Source organism: Muscardinus avellanarius (genome assembly GCF_963383645.1).
Source record: "Muscardinus avellanarius genome assembly, chromosome: 11".
In the NCBI taxonomy this organism is placed as follows: domain Eukaryota; kingdom Metazoa; phylum Chordata; class Mammalia; order Rodentia; family Gliridae; genus Muscardinus; species Muscardinus avellanarius.
Window position 1 is genome coordinate 16,389,477 of NC_137797.1, and position 15,625 is coordinate 16,405,101.

The 15,625-nt window shown below is 42.1% G+C and overlaps 1 protein-coding gene across 2 annotated transcripts in view; it reads left to right on the plus strand.

Annotated features, from left to right (window-relative positions):
* Positions 1-585: 585 nt before the first annotated feature.
* Positions 586-15,625, plus strand: part of CRY1 (cryptochrome circadian regulator 1) — a gene marked incomplete at both ends in the record, with an annotated part of 66,481 nt that continues 51,441 nt past the window's right edge. For both annotated transcript variants that reach the window (XM_080706529.1, XM_080706530.1), the window contains one exon: positions 586-743. In XM_080706529.1, coding sequence (XP_080562655.1) covers positions 586-743 — 158 coding nt within the window. The remainder of the gene's footprint in view (positions 744-15,625) is intronic.

A 15,625-nucleotide genomic window follows, 5' to 3' on the forward strand; every position in this document is an offset into this window, starting at 1 on the left:
GGGGCAGCCTCGGGACCGGTCCGCGGCCAGAGCCGTCCAGCAGCCCGCAGCCTCGCCTCGCCTCGCCCTCCGGCTCCGTGCTCGCCCCGGGGCCCCGGCCGACGCCGCCCCTGCCGCCCCTCCGGGTGGCGCAGCCCCGGCGGGCCGATTTCTCCTCCCGGGCCGCCTAGCCGGGGCGAGGTTTCCGTGACGACTCTCCCGGGGCCGCGGGTGCCAGCGCGGGCCGTCGTGGCGGCTCGGGCCCCTGGCACTTGCTCGCGCTCGGGGGGTCCCAGGCCCTCCCAGTTATGCGTGTCCTGCGGGCGCTGGGAGCGGGCGCCGGCTCCTAGAGGGCGTCGGGCGGGGACCCCGCCGCCCCGGCCGCCTCCATTCATCTTCCCTCCGCGCCTCCGGCGCCCTCGCGCCCTCCGCGCCCCTCGTCGGATTCATTTTCTCCCGGCCCCCCTCTGCCGCCCTTTCCTTACACCCCGGGTGCGGCGGTTCTCCTGGAAGCGAAGGTGCCGGCTATGAGCCTGGTCCCGCTCCTCCTGTGAATCTCTCTGCGGAGGAAGTCGGCGGTGAGCCGCCGGCCGCCTCGCCCCGGGCATGGGGGTGAACGCCGTGCACTGGTTCCGAAAGGGGCTCCGGCTCCACGACAACCCCGCCCTGAAGGAGTGTATCCAGGGCGCGGACACCATCCGCTGCGTCTACATCCTCGACCCCTGGTTCGCCGGCTCCTCCAACGTGGGCATCAACAGGTGGCGGTGAGTCAAAAGCTCTGGGGGAAGCCGATTTCCGTGTTCTTGGATCAGGTGTTCGTGAATTATGTGAGATCGGCCCAGTCTGAGAAATTAGACCCAGGACCCCTTTGCTTCTACCATTTTAAGAATTGTGGGCGCTTTAAATATTAAGTAAAATTGGCCGGATCGTTCCCTGGCCAGAGAGTACTGAGTGCTCGAGACCCCTTGGCCTTCGTCGGTAAGTTCGTTGTCTCTCTGCGCTGATGGGAACTCTCCCGGTTTATGAAGTGGTCTTAGTGGTGGAGTTAAAGAAACACCTTCCTAGACTTTAGTGGTCTGTGGGTCTATTCCCTTGGCCTCTTTTATAGCACTGGGAAAGATTGTGGGCATTAATGTTTACGGGTGTGTGTGTCTAGGTTAATTCATACATAGTATGGAAAAAAAAATCATTCATTCAGAACAATCGTCTCCAAAGCCAGTTTTCTTCCCCCTTGAGGTTGCTACAGGAAAAGCAAGGGAAACGGCGTTTTCTGATTTTTTTTTTTTTTTCCTCTCTGTTCTTCCTCTCAACTCCTCCTTGTGGTTGACAAGACAAAGCACAGCTTTTCTTTCTAGGCAAAGTATAATCCTTCTAGGGATCAGAGAATGAAGAAACCCTAGGTGAAACATTTTATGATCTTTTACTGAAAAACCGGGCTAGATGATTGTTAACCACCCACCCCCCCTTCGTGGAAATGAAAGCGTTTGCTCAATGGATAGATCACTGACACACAGATTTAAATGCCAGGGATATAGTAGCAAATAAGAGTAAGTCTTGTCCTCTTCAAACTCATGTTTTATGTAAAATACATGTTTAGTATTTTAAGTGGTGATAAGTGCTATGAATGAGAATAAGGCAGAAAAAAGAGAGAAGTAATCCAAGAGCAGGGATGGGACTGCAGCATTCAATAAGATGGTCAGGGTAAGTTACCGAGGTGATAGCTAACCTGAAGGAGCTGATGGGATGCACATGTCCAGGGGAACATTCCAGGCAGAGAGAAAGGCTGTGAAGTGGAAATGTGTTTGACCTTTGGAAAGAACAGCAGAGGGAGCCAGTATGATTGGAGTACAGTAAGTGAGGAGGGGAAAGTAGGGATGAGGTCAGAGTTGTAATAGGGCCAGACTGAGTGGAGCTTTACAAGCACTTATCAAGACTTGTGCTTTTACTCAGAGTGAAGTGGAAATAATTGCAGGCTTATGAAGAGAGAAGTGATGTGATCTTAAGTCTGAATTTTTTTTTCTTGGGTTGTGGTTCTGAGAACAAGCTGAGTTATGAGCGGAGAGGGACAAGACGGGGAAGACCAGTCAGAACGCCCCTTGCTTTCATCCAGGTGAGAGGTGAGAATGGCTTGGACCACAGTGATAATGGTGGAAGCGGCCAGATGCTGGTTATTTTCTGAAGGCAGAATACATAGAATTTGTTGGTAGATTGGGCTTGTGACCTGAGGGATAAAAAGGGAGTTAGGAATGACCTCAAAAGTTTTGGCTAGAGGAACTAGAAGGATTGGAACTGCCTTTGGCTACGTAAAGCCAGTCAGGGAAGCCTTTGGGAGGATGAGTGGACTTTTTTTTCTCCTTTGGACTTTGTTAAGTTTGAGGTGGAGACAGCAAATAGGCAGGTGGTTATATTTGGAGCTGGGGACAGAGATCCAAGCAGAGGGTACAAATTGAAGAGTTATCAGTTTAGATAATATATGTAGCCATTTGTTTCACCCATCCATTGAATAAATATTTGTCAAGCATCTGTTACATATTAGGCACTGATGTAGGCATGGAAAATTCGGAATAACAAAAGAAACATCTTGATGAAGCTACATTCTATTCTAGTGCAGCTGTAAGACTGTAAAAGAACATTAAGAAAATAAGTACAGCTAGAAAGCAGAGATAATCCAATGCTTGGGTACTCTTAGTGTTACTTGGGTACTCTTAATGTTCCAAATTGTGTAGCTGTGGAAGAACCAGCATAGGACACTGTGAAGGAGCTGCTAATAAAGTAAGAAGAAAAGCAAAATGAACGTGGTGTTTTTTTTTATTCTCGTTTTTATTTTTCATGGTACTGAAGATTGAACCTAGGGCCTTACACATGCTAGGCAAATGCTCTACCACTGAGCTGTACCCCCAGCCCTAAGAGGAAGTTGTTTTAGAAGCCAAGTAAATTACTTCAAGGAGGAGAAAGTATTTTAAGTATGTATAATACTGCTGAGAGGTGAAGTAAGATGAAGACTGAAACAAAGTTGGATTCAGCATTTTAAGATCTTTCATAACCTTTCTGTAGAGATTTCAGTAGTGTCATAAGCAGAAGTCTTTTTTGGAGTGAATACTCAAGACTTATACAGCCCAATCCAGTGCTTTTTGTAGATTAGTAGCTCCCTCACTTAAACTTCTTATTGACTATAAGATAATGTCCAAACTCCTCAGCCTGGCATTTAAGATCAACCTTTTAGTCTGTCTCATTTCCTACTATTTATATTATCTGACCTCAATTCTAGGGGAGAAGAAAAAACCCTCTTAATTTTCTTTAGAAGCTGTCTTATATTTTTATTAATCAATGTTTTATAGAATTTGGATTCAAGAGAAGAATTAATTTTGAAAAGTTGTTTTTACCAAATAAACCAGGCGTGGTGGCACAAGCTTGTAATCCTAGCTCTTGGGAGGCTGAGACAGGAGGATCACACAGGTTCGAATCCAGCCTCAGCTACTTAGTGAGGCTCTCAACTTAGTGGGATCCTGATTCCAAATAAGGTATAAAATAGGTCTGGGAGTATAGCTTGGAGGTAGAAAAGCCCCTGGGTTCCATCCCCAGTACCACAAAAAAAAAATTTGCATATCTTCTAAAAATTATACTAATGAAAATTTTAATACAAAATTTTATATACCAATGTTTAAAGAAGTATTATTAGTAATAGTCAAAGGGTAGAAACACCGCAAATTCCCATCAACTGATTAATGGATTTTTTAAAAATGTGGGCAGACATAGTGGCATGTGCCTGTAATCCCAGTACTTGGGAGTCTGAGACAAGGATTGGAGGTTCATAGCTAGCCTCAGCTACTTACCAAGGCCCTACACAATTTAGAGAGACCCTGTTTCAGAATAAAAGAGATTTTTTTAAAAATTGTTCTGAGGGTGTAGCTCAGAGATGAAATGACCCTGGGTTCAATCCCCCATGCCACCAAAAAAAAAAAAAGAAAAAGAAAAAAAGAAAAAGAAAAAAAGGTATATCTATATATTAGGTTATTTTATAGCCATAAAAAGAATAGTTTTGATACATGCTGCAACATATATAAATGAACCTTGAAAACATGCTAAGCAAACAAGTCACAAAATTCTTTCTATTATATGCTATGTATATGAAATGTCCAAAATGAGCAAATAAGTAGAGACTGAAGTAGATTAGTGACTGCTTAGTGCTGAAACTGGGAGCTTGGGAGGTGATAGCTAAGAGGCAAGAGGCATAGGGTTTCTTTTCCTTTTCCTTTTTTTTTTTTGTGGTGGTAGGGATTAAATACAGTGTTTTACAAATTCTAGGCAAGTGCTGAACTACATTCCCAGCCCTTTTTATTTTTTAATTTGAGACATTTTCCTAGGCTACCCTTATTAAACTTGCAATCCTTCTGCCTCAGCCTCCTAAGTAGCTGGAATTATAAACTTGTGTTATCACACCCAGCTAGACTGGTGGTTGTTGTTTCTTCTTTTTCTTCCTCCTCCTCCTCCTGTTTCTGTTCCTGTTCTTGTTCTTATGATACCAGAGATTAAACCCAGGGGTAGCCTACCTCCAAGCTACACCCCTCTCCCAGCCCAACTTTATTTTGAAATAGGGTCTCACTAGGTCATGGAGTCTCACTACTTGCTGAGGCTATCCTGGAACCTGAGATCCTCCTGTCTCAGCCTTCCACATACTGGGATTATAGATGTGTGCCACCACACCTGGCATTAGGATTTCTTTTTGAGGTAATGAAAATGTTCTAGAAAGTGATGGTTGCACAACTCTGAAAAATAACTGAATTGTATGCTTAAAAAAATCATATACTTCTAGCCGAGTGTGGTGGCGAGCGCTTGTAATCCCAGCACTTGGGAGGCTGAGACAGGAGAATTGCACAGGTTCAAAGCCGGTCTCAGCTACTTAGGGAGGCTCTCAGCAATTTAGTGAGACCCTGTTTCCAAATAAAATATAAAATAGGTTTGGGATTATAGCCCAGAGGTAGAAAAGCCCCTGGGTTCCACCCTCAGTACCACACACCAAAAAAATCATATTTTTTTTGGTTGATTGTAATTACATAGCACAGCGAGATTCAACGTGACACATTCATGCATACATGTATCACCTGGGGCATTTCCCTCCACATCCCACCCCAGTTTCCTTCTCCCTCCTGGCATATGTTAGTGGAGTAATAATGATACCTTCATATCTGAATATAACATATGAACTGTTCCCTTCATCAGTCCTCGTTTTCCCTCTCCCTTCCTTCCCCAAACCCTTCCACTGTTCTACTGGTCTCTTTCCTCATGTAACTGAAGTCCCTTTTACCTCTTAGATTCTTTCTAGCTTCCATGTATGAGAGAAAACATATGTCCCTTGACTTATTGAACTGGCTGATCTCACTTAGTACAGTATTATCTAGTTGAATCTATTTCCTGGAAATGACATGATTTTGTTCTTCTTTATGGTCGAATAAAATTGCATCATGTATGTATACCTCATTTTCTTTATTCATCTGCTGACAGACACCTAGATTGGTTCCATACTTTGGCAATTGGGAATTGTGCTGCTGTAAGCATCGATATGCCTGTGACACATTAGTATTCTAACTTCAATTCCTTTAGAAAGATACCAAGGAATTGGATATCTGGGTCATATGGTGGCGGTTCTGTTCCTGGTCTTATGAGGAACCTCCCTACTGATCTCCACAGTGGTTGTACTAATTTACAATCCCATCATGAGTGTGTAAGGGTTCTTGTTTTTCTACATCCTCACCAGCATTTATTGTTTGTATTTGATTGCCATTCTTACTGGAGTTAGAAGGAATCTCAGTGTAGCTTGGGGTTGGACTTCCCTGATTGCTATGATGATGAACATTTTTTCATATATTTCTTGGCCATTTTTATTTCTTCTTTTGAGACGAGTTTATTACGTTCAATACCCCATTTTAATTGGATTATTTGTAGGTTGTTTTAGTTTTTTTTTGTGTGTGTGTGTGTGTGTGTTAAGTGTTTTGAGTGTTTTATATTCGGGGTAATACTTTTAAACCTTAGTCTGATCATGTCATTCTCATGCGTAAAACCCTTGGTTGCTTCCATGACTTTTGCATTTTCTTCACCTCCTAATGTGAAACATTATTCCCTCAGACTTTAGCATGGCTTATTCCTTGAATCCCTTCTCTGGAGGTTCCTTTTCTGACTGTCTTATGTAAAATATCTACCCCTACTCCAGAACTGTGAGTTAATAAGTAAACCTCTTTTCTTATCTGAGAACTACACAGTCTCAGATATTTTGTAATAGCCACAGAAAATGGACTAAAACAATTGAATATTAGGGTTTTCTAGAGATAAAAGAAAAATATACCATTTTTGAAAAGGGGATTCTTTTAGCTCTACTTACTTTTGCCAATTATATTGTATCTCACCCCTATCCCCTCAGCAGCAACAGCAAAATCAAATTAAGCATCTTAATGACATTTTTGTGTGTATTCAGTTTTGTAATTATTTTGGGTGATGGCATGGGAATAGAAAGATTGAATGAAAGGACAATACTAAAAAGGAAGAATCATAGGGGCTTGATGACATATGTGGCCAGTTTTGGAAAAGAAGGAGTCAATGAACATTCCATTTTGTTTTGTTTTGTTTTTGTGGAACTGAGGATTGAACCTAGGGACATTCTACCTCCAAGCTGCACCTCTAGCCCTATTTTTTTCCTGAAACAGGGTCTCACTAAGTTGTGGAGGGCCTTACTAAGTACCTGAGGCTGACCACAAACCTGTGATCCTCCTCTCTCAGCCTTCCAAGTACTGGGATTACAAGCATGCACCACCACACATGATAATATCCCAGGTTTGAGATCTCAGGGAAAGAGACATAACAAAACCAGAAGGAGCTGGTTTAGGAGTCAAGATGATACATTTGTACTTCTGGTTTTAGGTGTATCAAGGTAAAAGTAACAGCAGTCTATCCGGGTATAGTTGGTTAGAAGGGGCTGAAGCTAGGAAGTTGACATGTATATATGTATATATTATTTGAAGTAATACTTTAAAAGATGATAATTGATGCTGGGCGTGGTGGCGCACCCTTGTAATCCCCACGCTTGGGAGGATGAGACAGGAGGATCATGCAGGTTCAAAGCCAGCCTCAGCTGGCTTAAGAGACCCTGTTTCCAAATAAAAAATATAAAAATAGGTCTGGGAGTGTAGCCCAGAAGTAGAAGGCCCCTGGGTTCTATCCCAAGTACCACACACACAAAAAAGATGATAATTAAAATTAAGGAAATGAATGAGGGCACTGAAAGGGAAATGTATGGAAAAACAGCGGAATGTCCACCTTCACTTATGATTTAAAAAATGTATATGTATCTATGATGTTAACTTGGGGCAGTGGGCACATGCCTGTAGTCCAAGCTATTTAGGAGGCTGAGGATCACTTGAGCCCAGGAATTTGAGGCCAGCATGGGCAACTCAATGGCAAGACTCTCTCTCAAAAGAATAAAAATATGTGCATTAAGCTTTTATTTACCCAAGAAATAAAATAAATTTTTATTGTTTGTATATAATTAGTGATAAGCTACAAAGGGCCTTTCTCATTTTAAGATGGTATAAAATTTTTATATATAATGTTTTTAAAGCATTTATATTTTCCTTCATTCATAAAAACTTTTGTTCTGTCTAGAATTTATATTGACACTTGAGGTTTTATTCTAACTTTTTTTCTCCCAAATGATGGTCATTTTCCCCAAAATGATGCTGTTGTTATAATAGTACTTATTGAGTTCTTTCTCCACTATAATGTTATCTGAACTGATCATTAAATTTTTTTCAATTTTAAAGTGTGCTTCTAGGCTTTTAATTTTCAAATGTGAATTTTTATGAAAAATACTGTTACCATAAAAAATTCAAATGGTATAAAGTATCTATGACATCATTTTTTTGGTAGTACTGGAGTTTGTACCCAAAGGCATTCTGCCTCTGATCTATACTCCTAACCCTATTTTATTCTTTCGTTAATTTTTTTTTTTTTTTTTTTTTGGTGGTATTGGGGTTCCTGGAAGCCCTTCTACCTCTGGGCTACACTCCCAGACCTATTTTTTTTTAATTTGGAAACAGGGTCACTTAAGCCAGCGAGGCTGGCTCCGAACCAGCGCGATCCTCCTGTCTCAGCCTCCCAAGCGCAGGGATTACAAGCGTGCGCCACCACGCCCGGCTCTTTCTTTAATTTTTTGAAACAGAGTCTCACTAAGTTGCAGAGGCTAGCCATGAACCTGCAATCCTCCTATCTCAGCCTCCCAAGTACTGGGATTACAAGAGTGCGCCACCATGCCCAGCACAATAATATCACTTCAAATAAGTATATCACTGATAATAGTTTAAAAATAAAAATATGTATGTGATTATATATGCATATTTATGCATAAATTTTAACACCTATGTTATCTTTCCATTTATGTAACACACACATGTAATAGTTACATTCAAAAAGGTTTATTTGACTCACAATTCTGGAGGTTTCAGTCCATGATTGTTTTTGTGCCAGTGGCCTTTTAGGCTGTTATTTTTGTGCTGCGTAACATTGCAGGGAGCAAAGCTGGTTACCTCATGGTGGCTGGAAAGCAAAAAGGAGACAAAGAGGAAGAGACCAGGGTCCACAATCCCCTCTTAAAGTTTCTACCACCTCCCAATAGTGCCAAGGTGGGGATCAAACCTTTACCATATGGATGTTCCAAATTCAAACTATAGCATTATCTGTATTCAGAAGAGTAATTAATTCTTTTTTTTTTTTTTTTTGGTGGTGGTACTGGGGTTCCTGGAAGCCCTTCTACCTCCGGGCTACACTCCCAGACCTCTTTTTCCATTTTATATTTGGAAACAGGGTCTCCTAAGCCAGCGTGCGCGGCTGGCTTCGAACCTGCGCGATCCTCCTGTCTCTGCCTCCCAAGCGCGGGGATTACAAGCGTGCGCCACCACGCCTGGCGAGTAATTAATTCTTAGAGTTGTCCATTGCCAGTTGGTTGTGTTAAGTTTTGATAATGGGAATCATATGAACCTTCTAAAATAAATTGGTAACCTTCCACCCTTTTCATGTTCTTGATCAATATAAATAACATAGACTATGTGTCATAAAGCTTTGCTAGAATTCACCCATAAATTAATTTGGGTTAAGGGTTTTGGGAATAGTCAAACTTCCCAAACTCTGAGTTGTCATACTCTTGAGGCATAAATGTCTCAGAGGACATGTTCAATTCACATGTTAAACTACCCACATCAAAACCCCTACCGATGCTGGGCATGACAGCACACACTTGTAATCCCAGTACTTGGGAGGCTGAGACAGGAGGATCGTAAGTTTGAAGCCAGCCTCAGCAGCTTAGTGAGGCTCTCAGCAACTTAGATCTCTTTCCAAATAAAATATAAAATAGGTCTGGAGGTGTAGCTCGGCAGTAGAATGCCCTTGGGTTCTATCCCCAAGACCACAAAAAATAAAAATAAAACAAAAATAAAAAACCTACTGAGTCAGCCATATACCATGCCTATAATCCTGGTGCTAGGAAGGTTGAGATGGGAGGATTGCAGGTTAAGGCTAGCCTTGGCAATTTAGCAAGGTCCTCAGCAACTTAGACCCTGTTTCAAAATAAAAAATAAAATAGGGCTGGGGATATATCCCAGAGGTAGAACAGTAACGTTGCGTTCAATCCCTAGTACCTGAGGCAATTAATTTATAAAGAGGAAAGATTTGTTTTGGCTCATGGCTCCAGAAGTTCTCGTTCTAACATTTCTTGTCATACATATTAGCTTTGGAAGTTTTGTTCTTTCTGTAAATTAATGACCGTTTAATTAATAATCTTGCCAAATTTTCTGCTGAACTGCTGTCTTTTTTATTTTATTTGTAAGAATTTTAAAGTAAATATCTATTTTAGATATTATTTTAAAATACAAGAAATGGCCACAATCACATGAAAAGATGTTCAACATCATTACTAATTAGGGAAATTCAAAACAAAACCGTAGTGCAATACCACTTCACACCTACTAGTGTGACTATAATAGAAAAATTTTTAAAAGAAAATAGCAAGTAGAGAAATTAAAAAGCAGTGTAAAATAGTGCAGCTGCTGTGGAGAAGTTTGGGAATTCCCCCAAACAGTTAAACATAGAATTTGCCATATGACCTAGTGACACAACTAGAATTCCAAACAGTTGAAATCAGGCATTCAGCCGGGCGTGGTGGCGCACGCTTGTAATCCCCGCGCTTGGGAGGCGGAGACAGGAGGATGGCTCAAGTTCGAAGCCAACCGCGCTGGTTTAAGAGACCTTGTTTCCAAATAAAAATATAAAAAGTAGGTCTGGGAGTGTAGCCCAGAGGTAGAAAGGCTTCCAGGAACCCCAGTACCACCACCAAAAAAAAAAGAAGAGGAAGAGGAAGAGGAAGAGGAAGAGGAAGAGGAAGAGGAAGAAGAAGAAGAAGAAGAAGAAGAAGAAGAAGAAGAAGAAGGCATTCAATCAGGCATTCAAACAAAAACTGGTACATAAATGCCCATAGCAGTAGTATTCAGTAGTATTCAGAATCACCAAAAGGAGGGAATACCCCATATGTTTCCCAGCTGCTGAGAGAATTTTTAAAATGTGGTCTATATCTATTCAGTAGAATATTTAGGCATAAAAGGAGTGATGTATTACATGAATATCTAAAACACTATGCTAAATAAAAAGAAGCCAGAAATCTAAGAGCACATATGATGTGATTCCACTTAGAGATGATAATGCAGAATAGATAAATCCATAGAAACAGAAAGCAAATTAGTGATAGCTCAGGGTAGGGAGAAAATAGGGACCGATTATGGACACTAGATAATTGGTATATTGGGAGTGATTAGATGTTTCAAGGGACATTCTACTTTCAAGTCACACCACCTATCTTTTTTATTATTATGTATTCCATTAGTTATGCTGGGGATTGAAACTGAGTCTTGCTAAATTGCTGAAGGTATTGCTAAATTAATTGCCGAGGCTGATTTTGAACCTGAGATCCTCTTAGTCTCAGCTTCCTAAGTTACTAGGATTACAAGCATGTGCCACTAGGCCTGACTGAATTATATTCTAAAATGATTAATTTTATATTATGTGAATTTCACCCCCCAAAAGAGATAGAGTAAATGTTTTAGGCTTTATTAGCTACATATAGAATCTCTATTTCAAATTCTTATCTTTTAATACAGAATTTAAAAATTATTCTTAGTTTGTGTCTATACAAAAACAAACCAAGGGGCAGACTCATCCCATAGTCCATAGTTTGTAAATCCTCCTATATTTATTTTATTGAATAATTTTGCTTCTTAATAATGTTAGTCTTGCCACTCCTGGTTTTTCTTTCTTTTTACTTGTCTGATTTTTTTGCTTTTATTTTTGCTTTATATGTATTACATAAATAACATATAGATGAATGTTTTTTAACCTGATTTAAGTTTTAATTGCTAATAGCAAAATATGGTCCATTCACACTTTTTTTTTTTTGGTACTGAGTTAAAACCCAGGGGCCTTCTGCCTCTAGGCTACACCCCCAGACCTATTTTATATTTTATTCAGAAACAGGATCTCACTAAGTAGCTGAGGCTGGCTTCAAACCTATGTGATCCTCCTGTCTCAGCCTCCCAAATACTAGGATTACAAGCATGCACCACCACACCCAGCTCATTCACACTTATTTTATCACTAATATTATGGTATTATTTTTGCCTTATAACTTGTTTTGGTTGTTTTAATTAGCTTTTTCTAAATTTTATTCTTTTTGCCCCCCCTTGGAATATTAGTAGTTTATATTTTATTTTTATTTTACTAGTGGTTACTTAAAAATTATAACAATGTATTTTAAAGTACTTTTATCATGTGTCTGTGACCTTACCTTCTACAAGTAAATCTATTAGCACACTTTTTCTTTTTCCTCTCTGTCTCCAAATTGTAATTCTGTATTGTTTTATTCTACATATTTTTTGCCAGTTTTTATAACCACAAAAATGGGACCCCAGGGCACTGATACATTAAAAAGTATGTCACACCAGGTATGGTAGCATACCTGTAATCTCCATTACTTAGAAGGCTGAGACAAGAGGATTGATCACATGTTTAAGGACAGCCTCAGCAAGTAGTGAGATCTCATTAACCAAGTGAGACCTTGTTTCAAAATAAAAATACAAAATTCTGTATTTTTATTTTGAAATGAAAATAAAATTATTTTTATTTTATTTTATTTCAGAGGTAGCTCAGAGCTAGAATGCCCCTGGGTTCAATCTCCAATACCACACACAAAAAAAGTACATCAAGGACTTCCGGGAAGATGGCGACGGAGGAAAGCGGCACTTACAAGTCCCGCTAACAATCCAACTCTACTACCTCAAAACCAGCGCCTTTCAGAGCCAGAAAACACCACAGCAAAGAAATAAAAACGGTAAATACAAGGGACAGAGAAAAAGGGCTGGAAAAACAAGTCACCGGAAAAAAACCAGCCCGAAGTGCCGCGCCCGCGCGGCGCGGAGTGGCCGGAGCAGCCGGAGCGGCCAGAGCCGCAGCGCGGATTGGGGGGAGCCGCTGAGCGGAGCGGCCTGAGCAGCCGGAGCAGCCAGAGCCGCGGTGCGGAACGGCCGGAGCGGCCAGAGTGGCCAGACCCGCGGTACAGAGCAGCTGGAGTCGCGGTTCCGAGCAGCTGAGCAGAGCGGCCAGAGCAGCCGAGCGGAGCGGCCAGAACAGCCGGAGCAGTCAGAGCTGCAGCGCGGATTGGCTGGAGCGGCGGCGCGAGGTGGCCGGAGCCGCGGAGTGGAGCGGCCGGAGCAGCCGGAGCAGAGTGCCCAGAACAGCTGAGCGGAGCTGCCAGAGCAGCCGGAGCAGAGCGGCCAGAACAGCCGGAGCAGCCAGAGCCGCGTCGCGGAACGGCCGGAGCGGCCGGAGTGGCCAGACCCACGGTGCAGAGCAGCCAGAGCCGCGGTGCAGAGCGGCCGGAGCAGCCGGAGCGGCCAGAACCGTGGTGCGGAGCAGCCAGAGCCGCGGCGCAGAGCGGCCGGAGCGGCGCGGCCTACATCTCCCCTAGCAACACCAGGCTCCAGAGAGGAGGGAGACTCAAAACAGAGCTCAAATCCAGAGAGGAGGTACTCTGGCCTCGCGGCCTAGGATGCAGAAGCAGCGTCTTACTGCTGGCGGCAGCGGCGAGTTCACCGGACAGCCCTAGACCAACCCACTCAACCAGCCACCAGTCGCCTGAGAGGAGGGGTGGACAGCGAGCCGAGGTGAGCAGGTGCTGAACAGCCGGGCGGCAGTCAGCAGTTTTGTTGGTGCAGGGAACATCTAAAGCTCCCAAGGGCTGGGCGCAGCACAACTGGCAAGGACTCAGAGCAGAGATCAAAACCAGAGAAGAAATACGCCGCATCACAGCCGAGGGTGTGGCAGTGGTGCCATATTGCCAGTGGCGGCAGCAGCGAATCCACCGAGTTCACTACAGCTCCATCAGCGCACTCAACAACCGTGAGTCAAATTGCGGCCCGTAGGGGAGAAATCCCAGTACTGCACTCCCAGGGACTTGCGCAGATAGTCTCCCTGGGTCGGAGATTTTAGCAGTGCAGCCCAGTGGGGGAGTGGCAGTGGCAGAGATATCATACCATAGTCACAACTCCCCACTGGAGAACGCCCAACTTGGCACCCCCCACGGTCTAAGCAGCCTTGATTGACTCCCTGGGTCTGAGACTTTGTGATACAACACAGTAAAGGAGTAGTGGTGACTGAGATACCATAGACTAGAGATCCAGAGCATCTTAAGTGAACTTGTAGTGACTCAGGGAAGAACCCAGAGAAGGCACAAACTTCCAAAATCATGGGAAAGAGAAATAACAATGGAGCAGTGAATGCCAACAACACCACAACATCAGAATCTGATAACACAGAAACCCAAAGATCTCTAGAAGATCAAATTAGGAAAATAACTTTAGAAATAATAGAGGACTTTCGAAAAGAATTTAGAGAGAGTCAAAAAGAGATAAAGGATGCAATTAATGAAGTAAAGGCCTCAATTCAAAGTATAAACAACAGATTAGACCACATGGAGAATAGAATCTCGCTTCTTGAAGATGATCATTCTAAAAATGAACGCATAGTTTCTAATTTAGAAAAAAAAACCCGACAGCAGAAATCTGACATTGAAGAAATATGGGCCCATTTCAAGAGAGCTAACCTAAGAATAATTGGAATAGAGGAGGGAAAAGAAGGTGAAACCAAAGGGATCAACAATCTCTTCAGGGAAGTAATAGCAGAAAATTTTCCAAACATAGAGCAAGAGGTCGATACACAGGTCCAGGAAACTTATAGAACTCCCTTTAGACAGGATCAGAGAAGAGGATCCCCACGCCACATAATTGTCAAAATGACTAATGTGGAAGCCAAGGAGAGAATCTTAAAGGCAACAAAAACAAAAGGCCATGTGACATACAGAGGCAAACCAATTAGAATCACTCCAGACTTCCCAAACCAAGTTATGAAAGCCAGAAGGGCTTGGAGTAACATATTCCAAACTCTGAAAGAAAACAACTTCCAGCCAAAAATTTCCTACCCAGCAAAACTATCCATCAAATTAGATGGGGAAATAAGAAGCTTCCATGACAAACAGCAACTGAAGGAATTTATGTCTTCAAAACCAGCGCTAGAGAAAATACTCAAGGAGATTAACTGCAAAGAGGAAATGGGTAATTCACGCCAGAACCAAAGAAACAAGAATTCCCATCCAGCAGACAACTAAGCAAAGAAGAATAAACAGTATCTCAAACAGAAATAAGATCTTAACATGTTGGGAATTAAAAATTATCTCTCTATAATCACACTGAATGTAAACGGCCTCAACTCCCCAATAAAAAGACATAAAGTGGCAAAATGGATTAAAAGCCAGAATCCATCCATCTGCTGCTTACAAGAAACACACCTCACAAGTAAAGATAGGAACAAACTCAAGGTAAAGGGCTGGAGCAAGGTAATCCATGCTAATGGTACTCGAAGACAAGCAGGAGTAGCAACTATGATATCAGACAAGTTAGACTTCAAACCCAAACTTATTAGAAGAGACAAAGAAGGTCACATTTTACTGGTAAAAGGAATAGTCCAGCAAGAGGAAATAACAATAATCAACATCTATGCCCCAAACATAGGGGCAGCTACTTTCATAAATCAAACTCTTTGTGACATGAAGCCACACATAAATCCCAACACAATAATACTGGGAGACTTCAACACACCACTCACAATACTAGACCGATCTTCCAGACAAAGGGTCAGTAAAGATGTCTCAGAACTAAAGAATACCATTAACCAAATGGACCTCTTGGACACATATAGAATATTTCACCCAACTACAGCAGAGTTTACATTTTTCTCAGCTGCTCATGGAACCTTCTCCAAAATAGATCACATCCTGGGACACAAAATGAGCACTAGCAAATTTAAAAAATGTTACATACTTCCCTGTGTCATTTCAGACCATAATGGAATGAAACTAGAAATCAACTATAAGAAGACCCAGAGAAACAACATAAACATGTGGAGACTGAACACCACACTTCTGAATGAAGAATGGGTCATAGAAGATGTAAGAGGTGAAATCAAGAAATTTCTAGAAACAAATGAAAATAAAGAAACAACATAT